At 34.4% G+C, this 18,764-nt stretch overlaps 1 protein-coding gene across 2 annotated transcripts in view; it reads left to right on the forward strand.

Moving 5' to 3' along the window:
• The window catches only part of SYCP2 (synaptonemal complex protein 2), a 73,062-nt gene that overhangs the window by 21,355 nt on the left and 32,943 nt on the right, over positions 1-18,764 (forward strand). For both annotated transcript variants that reach the window (XM_079944286.1, XM_079944287.1), the window contains exons 8-17: positions 950-1,035; positions 1,308-1,342; positions 2,149-2,291; positions 2,374-2,426; positions 3,571-3,616; positions 4,158-4,253; positions 9,367-9,427; positions 16,458-16,606; positions 17,784-17,858; positions 18,298-18,444. In XM_079944286.1, the coding sequence (XP_079800412.1) occupies positions 950-1,035; positions 1,308-1,342; positions 2,149-2,291; positions 2,374-2,426; positions 3,571-3,616; positions 4,158-4,253; positions 9,367-9,427; positions 16,458-16,606; positions 17,784-17,858; positions 18,298-18,444 (891 nt within the window). The remainder of the gene's footprint in view (positions 1-949; positions 1,036-1,307; positions 1,343-2,148; positions 2,292-2,373; positions 2,427-3,570; positions 3,617-4,157; positions 4,254-9,366; positions 9,428-16,457; positions 16,607-17,783; positions 17,859-18,297; positions 18,445-18,764) is intronic.

Here is an 18,764-nt window from a genome sequence, read left to right on the forward strand (position 1 = left end):
ATGTCAGCTATCTCCTGCGTGGTAAAATGTTGATTGTTCTCAGTTAATGTCTTGATTTGATTGCTGTCAACTTAAACTGGTCTACCCGACCATGGAGCATCATTCAGGGAGAAATCTCCAGCGTGAAACTTCGCAAACCACTTTTGACATGTTTCATCAGTCACAACACCTTCTCCATACACTGCACAAATCTTTTTTTGCATTTCAGTTGCATGTTTACCTTTCTTGAAATAGTAAAGCATAATATGCCAAAAATGTTGCTTTTTTCTTCCATCTTCAATATTAAAATGGCTACACAAAAATTCACTAATTTTGGTAAGTTCTTTTTAAATGCACGCTGATATGACAGCTGTCACAATACAATCTAACAAAATTGTTCCAAATGAAGTTAAAGACAACTAAGTGCTACCAGAGCCATCTTATGGGAAAAAAACGCCAAACACACCTTTTGGCCAACCCAGTATTACCTAAATATGTATTGAAAATTCATAAGCATGTGGGTTTATGTATACATATATAGCTCATATGAAAATAAACTATACCATGTAGGTATTAGTAGTTCCTAAGTATTTAAATGCTAAAAATAACCTGTATTAGTATATATATGTGTGTACATGTGTGTAGTCATAAGAACAAATATTAATAGGGTAATATTTTTTGCTTCTTTAGTTCTTAGAGTAATAATAAACATATGTCATACTGCAAAGAGTATAACTGCTTTAAGTACAGGAATCATGGTATATTCTATTTTTGATATCCTGTGTTTCATGTTTTCTTATATTCATTATTTGATGCTTTATATTCTTTCCTCCACCCTTCTTTCCCTGCATAAAATGCTGTGATTAAGAAAAAATAGGCTTCTAAGTTTATATACCTATAATATATCTCTAAGTACTTAATGTTTCACTGAATATATAAAGTTAATGGATTATGTATTTTTCTTTTCTAGGCTCTAAAAAAAATGAATGCTATGCTGGACAAAATGCCTGAAGATGCCAGGAAAATACTCTCTAACCAAGAAATGTTAATTCTCATGTAATAACTTGTACTATATTTCTTTAATTAGTGGTTCAAGCCAAGAATTTAAAGGATGTTTTATAAGGCAAATAAGGCAACCATGAGTTGCATTAAGAATTAAAACTGATAAACTCTTGTAGGTTTCTAATATAATTTATATATATGTTTTCTGCCAAAGTCTGTGATACTAATCAATTGTAAATTTTGGTGAAGTTTTTTTCCCCCAAACATATGAGCTTTCTAGTTAATTGATACTTGTCTAGTGTATAACCTGTTGTTTTGATTCACAGGAGTAGTATGGGAGAAAGGATTTTAGATGCTGGAGGTAAGTCTGTTTTTTTCAAAATGTTCATATTTGAAATTACTCCAAATTTATTAATAGACTATAATATCTAATTAGTCAAAATAATATTAACATTGTAATGTAGTGAAATTATGCGAGGGAATTCTAAACTAAACTAAAAAATTAAGTATGATAACAGGAGTTGTCAAATATAATTTGTGCCTAGTGGTAGGTTTTTGAATAATAACTTAATTTTCAAGTAGATTTGGATTCCTTTTGTGAAGAAATTTCTTAAATGTATTTTATGAAATTAGGAGGTTTAATATTCTTGGGATTGATAGATTTGTTTGTAAACAATGTTTTTATTAAAAGAGCTCAAATTTTCTTTCCTAAGTTTCATATGAGAAAATTTTGATGTAGTGATTTACATATAGAACAAACCACTGGTTTAAAGTACTTTAAAATAACTGTAAATATCATGATATGCAAAAGGAAAACAAAGATTACCTGTGATTTATAGACTTTTCTATGAGTTATTTTGCAATTCACAACTCTAATTATGGAATGGAGGAATCTTTGAACACTTAGGAGTTTCTTTTAAATATCCTTAAAAATATTCTTTTACTCCTTTCTTCTGTTATTAAACTTATTTTGTTATTTGGGCTATATTCACGCCTGTAATGAAGAGATGTTTCTAATCTCTATGAAGAAAATGGCAAAAGATGAGTAAATTACACTACGTTCCTTATTACTCTTGCTTGTTCTAACAACTTATGAAATGTATTGACTTTTATAAACTTTAATTTTCATAATTTCAAATAATACATTAATTTTTTTTTTTTTTAAAGATTATGACTTACAAGTGGCTATCGTAGAAGCTTTATGTAGAATGACCCCAGAAGAACAAAGAGAAGAACTGGCATGTCAGTGGTTTTCAATGGATTTTATTGCTAATGCATTTAAAGGAATTAAAGTCTCTGAATTTGAAACAGTAAGTAGTGTAAAAATAACAAATTAACAAGTTTTTTAAAATTACTGTGTTTTTTAAAAGCTCTCTCTTTTTTAAAAATTAGGATTGCAGGATATTTCTCAACCTTGTAAATGGCATGCTTGGAGACAAAAGAAGGTAAACAATGCAAAATACAACCATTTAATGATAAAGAAACAGAGCTCAAGAAAGGGCACACAATGGTAGGCTGAAATAATCCTCCACTGGTCTTATTTTGCTTTGTACTTTTTAGAGGAAAGAATACATTTTTATTTAATTAATATTAATTAATAACTTTGTCTAAAATTGGTTTACTGTATTTCAGAATTGCATATATATTATAAATTTGGTGTTTAAGGAACAATAAAAATCTAGGTATAAATATTACTTGAGCTACCTCCTTCGTACACATACTGGAATAAAAATATATAGCAAACATAAATCATCTTCTTTTATAATTAACATATTGTAAGGATGTTCTTTCTGCAGTTATTTAATCTCAAGAATGGTCATGGAAGGCTAGGTAATATAAATTTTTATCACTTTTGACAATGACAGAAGAGGTATTTTTGTAGTGCAGTGCCTAGCACCTTATAGGTGTTCAGGACACATTGGATTGAATGAGTTCACATTTAGTTTACCTGCTAAGGAAATGAAAGATACGGTGAGGGTTGTGTGCAGGGAGTCACACTATTTGGATTTGAATAACAGGTCCCCCTCTTCCTGTTCTAATGTTGGACAACTTATTTAACCTTACTCGCCTCAGTTTCCTTAACTGTAAAACAAGAATACTAATAATATCTACCTCATATGTTTGTTGTAAAGATTAAATGAGATGGTTATACACTTAGTAATTATAGTAGTATCTGACCAAGAAAGTATTCAATGAATTCAGCCATTTTTATTAGCAGTATTATTCACTTCTACTCTTCTTTTCCCATATAATCTTATGGGAACTTCCACTGTATCAATATCACTAGTATAAGCTAAATTAGGAATCTCTGTTCATAGTCAATAACATGAAAAGTAATTTGGTTCAGTCACTTTAGTCAAAATGGTAGGTTGAGTAGTATCCTCAAAGTAATATGCTGTCTTTCAGAAACAGATTTCCCATGAACTCTCACTTTAAAGAGTAATAAAGAAGGAAATATGATTTTATTTAAATTGTTGTCACTACTGCCTGATTTCCTGTTGATCCTAGGTATGATTTGTATGGCAAGTCAAAATTATGTTGTGAAGGCTTATTAATTTTTTCTTTAATTCAGACTACTTTTTATTTCAGGGTCTTTACATTTCCTTGTTTATCAGCATTTCTTGATAATTATGAGGTAAATTTTTAATTTAGTATGTGTTTTAGTTATTAGATGAATTTTGATGGAAAGGTCAAGTGAATTGTAGGTTACAAATTGACAAGAACATTAATGTTAGTCATAATTAGATCGCAAATACAGCTGGTCTGGTATTCTGGATCTAAGTGACATTTTATGAAATGGCACATTTGTAGCCAAGGATAAGTGAAATATAAAGGTTGTACTTCAAATTTTCTTATGTTTCCTTAATCAAGCCCGTTATTGTTTATCATTCATGAATATATTCAAACATGAAAATATTTTCAACCTTTATTTGTACTTGGAATATTTGTGATATTTTGGAGCTAGCTAATTTCTATGTAAAATATTAAGCAGCATTTCTTTTGATTGTTTCTAAATTGATTTAAATGCTGTACTTGCCTGCTCTTTATCTTCCCATACCTTCCAGCTCTACTCTTTTATTTTTCAAAAAAACTCAACCATGAATATAACATCATAATTTTCTGTTGTCACTTTTAAAAGCATAGTATATTCTAGTTTTATATGTTTATTTTATTAGTTGCAAATACCATCAGATGAAAAACTTGAGGGATTTTGGATAGATTTTAATCTCGGGAGCCAGACTGTATCATTCTACATTGCCGAAGACAATGATGTAAGCTTTAGATACCTCTGTACCATTTTGTGTGTGTGTGTGTGTGTGTGTGTGTGTGTGTGTGTGTGTGTGGTGTGTGTGTGTATATAATGTTGTAATTCAACTTAAGAATATGGATTTCTTTGATATTTATTTTCTCGCTATTTTAATAGATTTCAATGTTAGCTCTAGTAGTTTTGATGAGCATGGTAACCTATCAAGTTAATTAGAATTGAAAATTATTTCTGATGTCTTATTGCAAGAGAAAAATGCTAAAATTTAATACTAGTGTTTAAATATGAGCTTTTCAGAAATTAATTACATGTTAATGATTAAAATTTAACATTCACATGAACAAAGTGAATTGAATCTAGAAAAGACAGCAGTTACTCCAGTACAGAAGCATTCAGTTAAAAATAACATCAACAGATGATGACAAATGGTCTTACCTTATTCTTTCATAGAATCTTCTGTTTGAAAATAGTGAGGAATTAATTCTTTTTTTGTTTGTTTACATCTTTATTGGAGTATAATTGCTTTACAACAGTGTGTTAGTTTCTGCTGTATAACAAAGTGAATCAGTATACATATAACCCCATATCCCCGCTCTCTTGCGTCTCCCACCCCTCTAGTTGGACACAAAGCATGGAGCTGATCTCCCTGTGCTTTGCAGTTGCTTCCAGCTAGCTAGCTATTTTACATTTGGTTGTGAGGGATTGATTCTTATGGTGGTACTTAGAAGTGAATTTTAGTTCTTTTCTTTCTGTGCTATATTGTAACTATGTTTAAACTTTGCAACCAGGCAGGTATGTTTTCTACTGACCTCTTTAACCTGAGGAAAATTCTTGAGGCCTTGTTTCCAAATAGCCACCACTTAATATTTGCTACATTTGCATACTTCTAGCTCAAACTGTATGGCCAAGATCTGAGTAAGAGTTGATTTGCATTTACTAATCTGATTGCGGCTGCTGATAATACAAAGAGGCTTTAGTCTTTTTTGTCTCTCTCTTGTAAAATCCTGCCTTTTGTTCCAGGTAAATTCTTTTTAGACGAACATTAACCAAATGCCTCTTAGGATTTCCACGTACCTTTATTTCTTTTTAGAGTACCTTTTTAGAATGCTTAATTAAAATTGAGTTCCAAAAACTAGCACTACTTCTCAGGGGTACTGATGGTTTTCATTAGTGTATTTATTCTTGCAGCGTTTTTAGGTGTATTTTTAACTGGATTTTCTTCAGGAAGTGGACTTTCATTTTGGGAAAAGAGGATAGAATAGGACTGATGTGGTTCCTGACTTCACTCACTTGGTCTAATGGATGATTCAGACAAGAAAATAAGTAATTTTAGTATTATACTTGATAGGGATAGTATAAAATGCATTTATAAGTATTAAATGCCTCCTATGTTCCTGTCACTGATCTAGAGATGCTGGGAGAGAGTTCTTCCCACAGAGATACTTAGACTCCTCTCCCCTCTGGATTTCTATAGCAGTAGTGCATTTCTCCCTGTCTTCAGGCTTACTCTCCTCAAAGCCATTCTTCCATATTGTGGCTGCTTAAAACCCTCCCTTTGTCTCTTTAACATGGTGTTTGAGGGCCTTTATGACCTCGCCCCTGACTATTTCTCTGATAATCAGACTGTTCTCTGTGCTTACTGTGTTCTAGCCACATTAATTTTTTTTTTTCTTTTCCTCTAGATCACGCTCTTTTCAAGTCTTTTTACTTGCTGGTTCTTCTGCTTAGGAACTTCCAGATCTTTGCGTCTTAGTTCCTTCCCAGTTAGATTTCAGCACAAATGTCATCTCCTAGAGGTATTCTCTGGTAACTCAGTCTGAAGTAGCCACCCAGCCACATTATATAACACTGGCCTCTTTTTTTCTTTTATAGTAGTTACTGCTACTTAAAATCCTTTTGTTTATCTGTTGTTTTTTCTGTTTTCCCCCTCGTAGAACATAAAATTTATTAAACCAGGGACATGTCTTTTCTCATTTATGGCTATTCAAGGGCTCGTATTTATTTTAAGAATGAATATATAGAATATTCAACTAAAAGATACATAGTATGGTTAGTGCATAGAGTTCAAAGGGTATTGGAAAGAAATAAGGCAGGCAGTATAGAGCCAAAGAAGGATTGTAAGTAGGAGGCAACATCAGTTCAGTGAATATTTAATAAGAACTTACTGTGTGCCAGATATATGCTAGACACTGAGCATCACATTCATGTAAAAGATTCTCCTGGTGGGGATGATCTCGGAGAGGCAGCAGTGAGTGGTGGCGTGAAGCGAGATCTTAATTCCCTGCCTAGGAAATGAACCTGGGTAGCCTGGATGAAAACCAGGAATCCTAGCCACCAGACCCCCTGGCTCTTGCCCCCAGTGAAAAATGCATTTCTTACGGAGGCAAAAACTGTAAAAAAAAAACAGGTACAAAGTTTATTATTTAGAGACATTGCACAACAACTAGTGGGAGAGCACACAGAGAAACACTTTGTTTAGTTAAGATGGAAACAAGGCAGAGATGCACACCCGGAGAGCAAGGGTGTGGGCCTCCTCCCTAATGAGGAGGAGCGCAGTAAAGAGGTGGTTAAGTCATTTATATAGGGCAGTTCTTCCGGGTCTTTGTTTACCTTTGGCCAATTATCTGGTTTCTCAACACCTGACCTGCCCTAGGACCCTCCCCGAGGTGCATGCGCAACTTTTTTCCAAGATGGATTTCAGCCCAGAGGCCTAGGGGATGGCCTTAGCGTCACGTATTATGGGGTGGTGCCCCCTCCTTTTTGAACCCCAAGGAGCCTTTCTGTGCGTGTGCAATGTTTCCCTTGCACCAAGGATGGGAAATGCATGATGTCTTGATCTTTTAACAGGGTTCAGCCCCTCTCTGTCCCTGCCATAAAAGTGTCCAATGTCCAGTTATCTACCCTATTCCTGTTGTTGTTTCTTATATTGAAGTGCAGATCTCGAAATATAGACTGGAGTCCAGTCATAAATATGTAGTCCAGAGCCGGTTTGTCTCTTGCCTCAGGAAATGTAAACATGGGGGTTGGGGGTTGTAATGAATGTCCAGCCTGGAGCCCATCTTCTTCTCACCCCAGGAAGTTGGAACAGGAGGCCAGTAGTAAATGTCTAGCTTGGGGCCCACCTATCTCCTGCCTCAAGGAGAACAGATTAAAAAGGGACAAGACCAGAGGCAGTTAGGAGACTTGCAGTAATCCGGGTGAGAGAAATCATGGTGGCACAGTTTTGGAAAGTGACAGTGGGGATGGATGGAAATGGATGGATTCCAGAAAAACTTGAGGAGGTAGAATTGAGCAGACTTGGTAGTTTGTAGTAAAAAGAGGAGGTTAATAAAACTTGGGTAACTGGATGGATGAAGATGCTGTCACAGGAGGATCAGTTTTGTAGGGTAAGATGATGAGCTCAACTTTGGATGTTTTGATTTGGAGGTGTGTGTGGGGTATTCAGCTGAAGATATCTTGTAGGCAGTTGGATATATTGGTCTGAAGTTGAGGTGAGAGAACTGAGCTGTAAATGGAGATTTAGAAGCTCTCTGTATATAGATGATAAATAAAACCATGGGATTTAATGAGTGTCTACATGACAGAACTGTGAAAAACACAAATTTATACAGGATAGGTAGAAGAGACTCTAGCCTGAAGGATACTTGACGAATCAGCCAAAAAAGAACAAATTAAAAGGGTATCATGTTATAGAAGACAAAGGAAGGGTGTTTTATGAGCGGAAATGATGAACACTGTCAAAACACGTTAAATAAATAAAAACTGGCGATCCATGAAAGAGCAATTTCACTTAAGTGATGAGGATTTAAGCATTCCTGGAAAGTTGAAATATTTGTAGAGGAAGTAAAGACAAGGGAAAGAGAACAGTAGAAGCTAAAGTGAGATGTGGATTCCAGGGAGGGGTTTTTGTTAGGTACTTTAATGATAAGAGTTTTAAAATTGATGGCTGGGGTGACAGAGAGATTAAATAAAAAACTGAGGTCAAGAGGAGGAGAGTGTAGTAGAGGGAAAGTAGGGGGTAAAGATGAAACAAGTGGGCATAATATATCAGTAACTGTTGAAGCTGGGTATGGGCATATTTTGGATTCATTATACTGTGATTTCTATTTTTTATAATCTGTTTGAAAATTTTTATAATGTAGACATTTTTTCAAAAGGAAAGCTTTGAACCAGGTGCCTCCATGTATGAGGAAGAGTCACTTTAAAGTTAGTAGATGATAACCGATGGGTATGTGTGCCAGCTGGCATGTGCCACAAAGGAGCAAGACTTTTACACACAGAGAAATGTGAAGCTGCTCAAAGTGTTGGGGAGAGAGGAGACCAGCCCTTTCCTGCCAACCCTGAGGTTTTGAGGTCTGGGAGAATTAGCACCTTAACTGGAGAAGGCTGTAATTATAATAGTAGTGGTGCCCTCAAGAGTATAGACTGGTTCCAATTAAGGCAAATAAGGGAGGGAGTTAGTGAAGAGATTGAGGATTTGGCAGAATTTCTATACAATGAGTGGTCCTTAAATAGCAAAAGAATTGGATCTATTTTCATCATAAGATTACTGAAGGTTTTAGGATCCCATCTTTTAGGAATGGTTCTAATTTTTACCATGACTTTTTTGTGTGAATTCATATTATTTTATTCACTTATACAAATTTTCAATGAAAATACTTGGAAGGGGAACACATTTTAGGTTATTATTCTCATGCATTCAGTGTTTGAATCTAAGGACAGTCAATTAATGAGTGAGAATTGGGGGATGAATATGATCACACAACATTTCAAAGGAAGAAATGACAGGATTTGGTAATATTTTTAAAAGTGTATACTCTAATAAATATGAATGGCTAGTCATTCTTTGCTTTTGGTTAAGAATAGGAAACCATAAAAGTAGTCAATACTGTCATTTACTTTTAAGAATGAACGAATAGATTAAATGCGGCAAGTATAATATATTATCTAGTCAATTGATGGAGCAAGAAATGTGTTATATCAACCAGTTACTTAGTGATACTTAGTAAAAGAAAATAGTAATAACCTTTATTGTTTGTATAACTTAAAATGGTGTTTAAAGGAGCTTTAAAGCAAGAATAAATTATTATTTATGATCAAAACCTGTTTTTAAATTTAAGAATCATCAGTGGGAAGCAGTCACTGTGCCTGAGGAAGAAGTACAAATATACAGCATTGAAGGTATTAAACTTGTTTTTGATAACTCTCTTCTTGATTCTGCTTGAGTAGAAGTTGCACACTCTATGGAAAAACACAATGGACTGATGAAAGCAGATCAACATTTCCATATGTTCACATTCATAAATTTGATAGTTCAATATCATCAAATTCCCTGCCCCCACAATTCCCCCAATATCTTATATTTATTTCCTTCTCTATCTAGTCTAAAACCCATGGTCAGTCACTTTCTTGTCAATACGTGCTGGACAAAAATCATATACCTTGGCAGACTGGCACCACTCCAAATTCAGATATCAAGACGTATTTTAGTTACCTCAGTGGGCATGTAGTGGTATCTCATGATAGCTTTTATATGCGTTTTCCTAATAACCAGTGATGTTGAGCACTTTTTCATGTGCTTAATGGCTACTCATATATCTTCTTCGTGAAGTATCTGTTTAAATATTTTGTCTTTTTTTTTTTTTTACTGGACTGTCTTTTTTATTAAGTTTTTGAGTTCTTATGTATCCTGGATACAAATCCTTCGACAAATATATGTTCTGTGAGTATTTTCTCCCTATCTGTATCTTGCTTATTCATTTTCTCATTGGTGTCTTTAATGAGCAGAAGTTTTTAAATTTGAAGTCCATATGATCAGTTTTCTTTTTTTTCATGGTTATTGCTTTGTGTGACCTAAGAAATTTTGCCTACTACCAAGTACCGAAGACGTTCTCCTGTTTTTCTGTAAAAACTTTATGGTTTTTAGCTTTTATGTTGAGGACTATGATCCATCTCAAATTAATATTTGATTATGGTGTAATATAGGAGTTAGGTTCATTTTTTCATATGGGTATACAGTTATTTCAGGACTATTTGATGAAAAGGTTTTCCTTTCCCCACTGGACTTCATTGGTTCCCTTGTTGAAAATCAAATGACGGGTAGAAGTGCAGGTCTTGATGCTGTAGTCCATTCCATTGATCTGTTCCCTATGCCAGTACCACATTGTTTTAATTACTGTAGATTTATAGTGAGTCTTAAAGTGAGATAGTGTAAGTCTTCTAACACTGTGGGTTTTTTTTTTTTCAAGACTGTTTTGGAAATTGTAGACCTTTTGAATTTCCATGTAAATTTTAAAATTGGCGTATCAATTGCTACAAAAAGCCTGCTAGAATTACAACTGGGATTGTAGTGTGATATCTGGAGAAATAACATTGTAACAATAGTTACACTTCATTGTGATGTATTATTCTTTTATATATTATTGGAATTGATTTGCAAAATTTAGTTAGGAATTTGGTATTTCATGTTCTAGAAGGTCTGTAGTTTTCTTTGCCTGTAATGTCTGGTTTTTTTGTTTTGTTTTGTTTAAGTTTCAGAATCAGGGCGTTGTTAGCTTCATAGGCTGAATTGGCAAGTATTCTATAATCTTCCATTTTCTCTAAGAGTGTGTGTAGAATTGGTATTGTTTCTTCTTTAAGTACTTGGTAGTATTTACCAGTGAAGCAATCTGGGCTTGCACTTTTACTTTGCTTTGCTGAAGGCTCTTAACTACAAATTCAATTAATTTAATAGATAAAGGGTTTTTCAGGTTATCTTTTTTTTTCCTTGAGTAAACTTTGGTAATTTGTGTCTTTCAAGTAATCGTGTTGTCAAATTTATTGGCATAAAGTGGTTTATAATGGTCCCATTTTATCTTTTTACTGTCTGTAGATTCTGTAGTGATGGTCCCCCTGTTGCTGCTGATCCTGCTAAGTTGTATCTTTTTTTCCTAATCAGTCTGATGAGAGTTATATCAATTTTATTGATATTCTCTAAGAGCCAGCCTTTAGTTTCATCGATTTTTCTCATTTTTGTGTTTTGATTTTTAATTTAATTGATCTGTGCTCTTATAGCTGTTCTTTTCTTCTGATTACTTTAGTTGTAATTTGCTTTCCTGTTTCTAGCGTCTCAGGGTGAAGCTGAAGTCATTGACCTGAGACCATTTTTTCTCTTCTAATATAGCCATTTAGTGCTTTAAATTCTTCCCCTAAGTACTTCCTTAGCATCATCCTACAAATTGCCATGTGCTGTGTTTCCATTCTCATTAATTTATTCTTTTTAAATTTCTCTTTTGGTTTCTTCCTTGAGCCATAGGTTTATTTAAAAGTTTTTCATTTAGTTTCTATATACTTGAGATTTCAGGGATATTTTCCTGCTACTGATTTCTAATTTAATTTCATTGTTATGAGAGAGTATACTTTGTATGATCTTTGAGAATCCTTTTCAGTATATTGACACTTATTTTATGACCCAGAATATGGTCTGTCTTGGTGAATGGTGTGAGTGCGCTTGAAGGAATGTGTATTCTGCTGTTGTTGGGTGGAGGGTTGGGTTGATAGTGTTGTCATATATCCTTCCTCATTGTCTGCCTCCTGTTCTATCACTTATTGAGGGAGGGGTATTGAAGTCACCACTAGAGCTGTGGGGTTTTTTTATTCAGTTCTGTTATTTTTTTGCTTCAGATATTTTGAATTTCTGTTATTAGTTTTATAAACATTTAGTGGTATTATCTTTTCTTCATAAATTTATCATTATGAAATGACTCTTTTTCCTGTGGTAATATTCTTTGCTCTGCAGTCTACTTTATATAATATTAGTATACTCTCTCCAAGTTTCTGTTGGTTAATTATAGCATGGCATAGCTTTTCTTTATTTTTAAGTCCTTTGTGTCTGTGTATTTAAAGTGGGTTTCTTATAGGCATCATATACTGATATTGGGCATCATATCAGAGACTGTCAGTGTAATTTGACAGTCTCTGCCTTTTGTGGTTTTTAATGTGACTATTGATTTGCTTTAAATTCATCATCTAGCTTTTGTTTTTTCTACGTGCCATCCCATCTGCCATGTTTCTTTTCCTTTTCTCTTTTTCTTCTTTGGTGTTAATTCATTTTCAGTGGTTTAATTGTATTTCTTTTGTTGGCTTTATATCCACCTTTTTAGTGGCTGATTTACGGTTTATTTTATACATATTTAACTTAATAGTGTGTATGTTCAAGTAATATTATACCCTTTTATGAATAGTATAAGAACCTTGTAGTAGTAAAGTTCCATTTTTGCTTTCCTGGCCTTTGTGCCATTGCTGCCAATAATGGTAAAAATTTTTTGCTTCTGAATGTGTCAAAGACCTCATATTATGTGTAATGATATTTTTCTTTATGCAGCCAATTAGTTTTTAACGAGGTGTAAAAAGTGGATTAAAAAGTATTTTGTATTTACCCACCTATTTACAATTTCCAGTGTTCAGCTTTCATTTGTATAGACCCAGATTTCCATCTGGTATTATTTTCCTTCTGCCTAGGTGACTTCTCTAATATTTCTTGTCCTGCAAATATGCTGGTGATGAGCTCTTTCAGCTTTTTTATGTCAGAAAGTCTTTATTTTGTTTTTATTTTGCAAAGTATTTTTGATACATATAGAATTCTAGATTGCCTGTTGTCTTCTTTCAGTGTACTTGAAAGAGGTTACTCTACTCTCTCTTGGCTTGCATTGTTTCTGATGAGAAGTCTGTCACTCTCATGTTTGCTCCTTTTTGTTTAGTCTTTTTTCCCCTGGCTGATTTTAAGATTTTCTCTTCATTAGTAGTTTTAAACATTTGATTATAATGCTTTAGTGTAATTTTCTTCATATTGTTCATTCTTGAGGTTCATTGAGCTTCCTTGCTTCTAAAGTTTTATCCATTGTTCTTCAAATATTTTTTTCTGCTCCTTTTTTCTCCTCTCTGGAGACTCTGATTACATATATACTAAGCTATATGAAGTTCTTCCATAGCTCACTGATTCTCTGGGTTCTCCACCCAAACTCCAGGCTTTTATTTCCACTCTCTTTTTTCACTTCGGTAGTTTTATATTGCTTTGTTTTGTTGCTAGTTAATATTTTCTTCTGCAGTGTGTAACCTGCTTCTGTTCTATCCTGTGTAATGTTTATCAGGCATTATATTTTTCATCTTGGGAAGTTTGATTTGGGTCTTTATTTATTTATTTATTTATTTATTTATTTTTGGCTGTGTTGGGTCTTTGTTTCTGTGCGAGGGCTTTCTCCAGTTGTGGCAAGCGGGGGCCACTCTTCATCGTGGTGCGCGGGCCTCTCACTGTCACGGCCTCTCCTGTTGCAGAGAACAGTCTCCAGACGCGCAGGCTCAGTAGTTGTGGCTCATGGGCTTAGTTGCTCCGCGGCATGTGGGAAATTCATCCAACTTACTTCATGTATCAATAGTTTATAACTTTTATTCCCACACCAGGGCTCGAACCCACGTCCCCTGCATTGGCAGGCAGATTCCCAACCACTGTGCCACCAGAGAAGCCCTTCATTTGGGTCTTTTTTAAAGATAAATTTTAAATTTTAGAATAGTTTTAGATTACAGAAAACTTGCCAGAATAGTGTAGAAAGTTTCCATATACACCTTCACGCGGTTTCTCTTATTTTTTTTATTGTGGTAAAAATCACATAACATAAAATTTACCATCTTAACCATTTTTTAGTGTATATAGTCCAGTAGTGTTAAGTACATTCACATTATTGTGAAACAGATCTTCAGAACTTTCGTCATCTTGAGAAATTGAAACTCTATACTCATTGAACAGTTCCCCTTTTCCCCCTCCACCCAGCCCCTGGTAACCACCATTCTACTTTTTGTTTCTATGAAATTGACTATTTTAAGTGGAATCATGCAGCATATGTCTTTTTGTGACTGGCTTATTTCACTTAACGTAGTGTCCTCTCCTGTAGTTTTAACATCATACATTTTTATGGTACATTTGTCACTGCATCTTTAAAAAGTCTACTTGGATCCTATGTCTTCCTCTATCTCATTCTTTTTCCATTCATAGCCAATTTTGAGAGAATAGTTTTTGCTAAATCTTTCCCTTTCTTGCTCTTCATTTCTGTTCTTTGTTACTTTCTGTTTTACATCCCACTCCACCAAAATTTCCACTGAAATTTCAGATGTCAAGATAATAATTCACTCTTTCATTATCAATATCAGTATACACACTTCAGTCCTTATACTGACCCTTGGTGGCACACCCCAGACTCCACAGGGATAGTGTCTTCTGTGCTCAGGACTTTTCCAGACCTCGCACTATCTCTCTTCATCTGGCTGTTCATTGGTATCTTTTAATATCCTTTGTAATAAAGTGGTGATGTGGTCTACCTATGTGGAGCAGGCAAGATCTGAATTTTTTATATGACTGGCACTCAATGGAAGTTAAAAAAAAGTGTGGACTCTGGAGATCAAGCAGTAGTTCTAGTGAAAAAGAGCATCTACAGTTGCAGACTGAAGGAAAGGGGAAGCCGCAGCACAATAGGGTGAGGTTAGACCCTTTTATGTTCAGTTTATAGGAGTATATAAAATAAAGGCTCCATGGACAATTAAGTGTTATTTTGAATGGCTTTGCAGGAGAAAACATTATTCATTTAAGAATGGTATACTGGAATCCTACAGAAATATCTAGATAACATTATAAGATCCAAATACGTTGATATCTATAAATACTTGGATTTTATAGGAAGCAACAAAATAGGAGGTTTTCTGGTATTTCAGTAATATTGCTAACTAGAAAGCAAGCCACGATATAGTCTAGGCAGTCAAAGCAAATATCAGAAATTTCAACAAAGTCAGCAATAAAATATAACAAATATCAACAAATTCTTATGTAGATAGTCATGACATGTGGAGAATGCTTTGTAGAAAAAGGTACAAAGCATTCAGCAAAATAATAAATTGGAAGTAATTCTAATACCATGTTCATGCAAGCAGTGAAGCAAATACTGCATTTACTCTAAGTTCACAGCAAGCTGCAGAAGAAAATTCAAATGCGTATCAGAGGGATATAACAATAAACAAAAATATTCATAAAGATTGTAAGTGTTCTAATCTTCATCATCAAAATCTGAAACATTATCATTTTCAACGTCACCTGATCTTTCATCTCTAAGGCCTGAAAACTTTTACTGTTGAGACTTGTGACTTCTTTTTCTTTCAAAAAAAAAAAACACTGCCAGCATTTTGGATTAGAAACTGCGTTACCACTATCTTCAGGCAACTAATACTTCTTAGTACCATCAAAGGACATCACAGAGGAAGTGTCATGACCATATAGCTGCAAAAGCAAATAAGACACTTTCTGCTTGGGCAAGCCTTACAAGGATCAGAGAGTTTTAGAGCCGATAGGGACATTTGTCCTCTAGGGTAGAGCGTGGAGTGGCCAGCGGAGCTTTTCCTGATGCAGACACAAAGTTTTATCCTTGGTGTGGTCCTTCTCCCTCAGGATGTTTTCCTCTTGCCCAAAAGCAAACACTGGGGGCAGGTGTGGAGACTTCTCAGTCAGCAACAGGAGCAGCACCAGAGGTAGGACAGGACCATAGTGGCCTTCGGTCCATAATACAGGCACATTAATTGGGTGCCAGGTAATTTTCTGTAACTTTTTGGAGGAAGGGAGGTGAATACTTCATATAAACTGGCGCTTAACAGTATTTTCTTTTCACTGGATTGGTGAATTCATTGAGGATTAGCACTGTATCCTTCCTTCACAATATCCTGGTACTCAAGTTTTTATCAGACGTTCATTGTCAACACGTTTGTAACTGTGGATTTAATAGAAATGTCTGAATAGATGCTTATGCCTAGGAATAGTTATGGAATTAAAGTTATTTTCTTTTTTGCCTGTTTTAAATTAAGAAAATAGTTTTCTCAGATGTGTTCAAAGAATATTTATTAAGAACCTGTTAGTGTCCAGGATGTACTCAGGGCTTTAGTTCATTAATTATTGTATTACCTTGTAATTTATAGATCAGGAAACTGAGACTTTGAAAAATAAACTGAATTGTTGATTTCTTTACGTAAGTAGTTAGTACCAGAATTGATTAATTTAAATACTTTTAAATCCTAAAAGTTAATTTTATTTCAGTTCATTTTAATTGGTATGCTGCATGCTTTTCTTATTTATAGTATACCTAAGAGTGGTATCATAGGAATTAATGTAAACTAATCAGTGTGATTCATTTGTGTACAGTGAGAGAATCGAAGAAGCTACTGACTATAATTCTGAAAAATAAAGTAAAAATTAGTAAAAGAGAAGGGAAAGAATTGCTTTTGTATTTTGATGCATCGTTAGAAATCACTAATGTGACACAAAAAGTTTTTGGTGCAGATAAGTATAGGGTAAGTTAAACTCTTTTTAATAAACATTTATTTTCATAATTCTGGAAACTTTCAGTTACTTGGGACTAAGTTTCATTGATTTTTTTTCCTACAATTCTTTATAAAATAACATGTAGATTTTTAGTCCTTTAAGTTTGTATTGTGGAATGGCCATCAGATTGTTAGCCATACCCTTTCAGTTACCGATTAGAAAGAATCTCAGATGACAGAATTAGCAGCACCTACTCAAAACATTTAATGAATTTCTGCGAGGTGTTTAAAAAGTGAAATGAGACAAAGACTTGTTTTCAAGATATTAAACATTATGAGAATTATAGAATGTGCCTCAGAAGAAGTAAGTGGCATATAGAAAATGAAGTATAGATGTTGAAGAAAGAATGCCCATTAAGAGTCAGATTTGAAGGAAAGGCTATGGAGGTGGGCCTTGAAATGGCCTTTTAAGTTAATGAATGAAATTTAGATAAGATGCTTTCCAGGACTGTGGAAGACATATGAGTCGGATATTGTTTAACTGGGAACCAAGGTGGCAATTCATGTTATGTTTAGGGAGATGTTCAGTTGACAAGCTTGGATGGTCCACGTCTTAGTTTGTTCAGGCTACTGTAACAAAAATACCATAGACTGGGTGGCCTAAACAACAAACATTTTTTTCTCATAGTTCTGGAGGCTGTGAGTCAGATCAGGGCGCCAGCAGACCCAGTGTCTGGTGAGGGCCTGTTTCCTGGTTCATCGATGGCCATCTTTTCACGGTGTCCTTACATGGTGGAAGGGGTGAGGGATTTCTCTGGGGTCTGTTTTATAAGAGCACTAATTCCATTCATAAGGGCTCTGCCCTCATGACCTTAGCAACCCCCAAAGGCCTCCACTCCTAATACCATCCTTGGGGACTACGTTTCAACATACGAATTGTGGGGGAAACATTCAGTCTATAGCGTGCAAAAGATTTATGGTGAAGAATAGCAGATAATATGCTTGTGAGGAACCCTTACCAAAATAGGCTAAGACCGTGGTTAGTGGGGACTCATTGAATTATTCTGAAAAGAGTATTTATATGTATAAATAATAATGATTTAAGACAATTTGGCAATTTTGGAAGGAAACAGGTATAGGAAATAATTGTATTAAAATGGAAAGAACTGGGAGAAAATGACATCCCTTTGAATTAATTTTACTTTAGGAATTTACCAGAAAACAAGGCATTTCCGTTGCCAAAACATCTGTGCATATTCTTTTTGATGCAAGTGGATCACAGGTATGTGTCTGACTTACTTGATTTTTACCACTGGGCTAAGTTTAACCCTAAATAATGAGAGCACAGTAATAAAGTTCATCTTGGAGGGTGAATATCTAAAAAATAAATTGTCTCAACATAATGCCCCAATAAGATGTATATACTTTTTAAACACATTAATAATCATTTATTTCAGTACAGAAGGTAGATTGTTATTAATACCAGTTTTGGTAACTTTAAATAAAAATCAGAAGTACATGTTCTTCCACTAATGCCAAAGCCTGTATTATGTCTATTAACATTTGAAAAAGGACTAAAAATTATAACAGTACATAGATATAAGACAAAAAGAATTGACCTTTATGAGTGTGAGATGAATGAGCGCTTTACGAAGTCATCCAGTGATTGAGAACTTCCTATGGTTTGCAGTTTTAAACACTTTTTCCTTATTCTCCAACAGATTCTAGTCCCAGAAAGTCAAATCTCACCAGTCGAAGAAGAACTTGTTAGTTTGAAAGAAAAAGCTAACCCCCAAGAGGAATTTGCTAAACCTCCAAAATGTATCAAAAACAGTAATCAAGGAGACATAAAAAATAGTCAGCCTAAGGTATATATGGCATCAAAATAGTCATTTATAAAATAGCATAGGTCAAATCATTGCTATATATAATTACAGAAATAAGCATCTAGAATTCATATGTTCATCAGTAACATTTCAGAGTATTTCCCCTGCATTTTACAAATGCAAACAAGAGTTAGTGTTTCAGCAGACTGTGTTTATATGTAAGGTTTAGGGATTTAGGACAAGGTATACTATACACTTGTAAGTTTCAAATTAGAGATATATAGGAAAGTAACTACCACTTTTTGCATTTATCCTTTCTGTTCTGTCTCTGCACTGGCCAATACAAATTTATAATGTAATGT

Source organism: Stenella coeruleoalba, assembly GCF_951394435.1.
Source record: "Stenella coeruleoalba genome assembly, chromosome: 15".
Taxonomy (NCBI): Eukaryota; Metazoa; Chordata; class Mammalia; order Artiodactyla; family Delphinidae; genus Stenella; species Stenella coeruleoalba.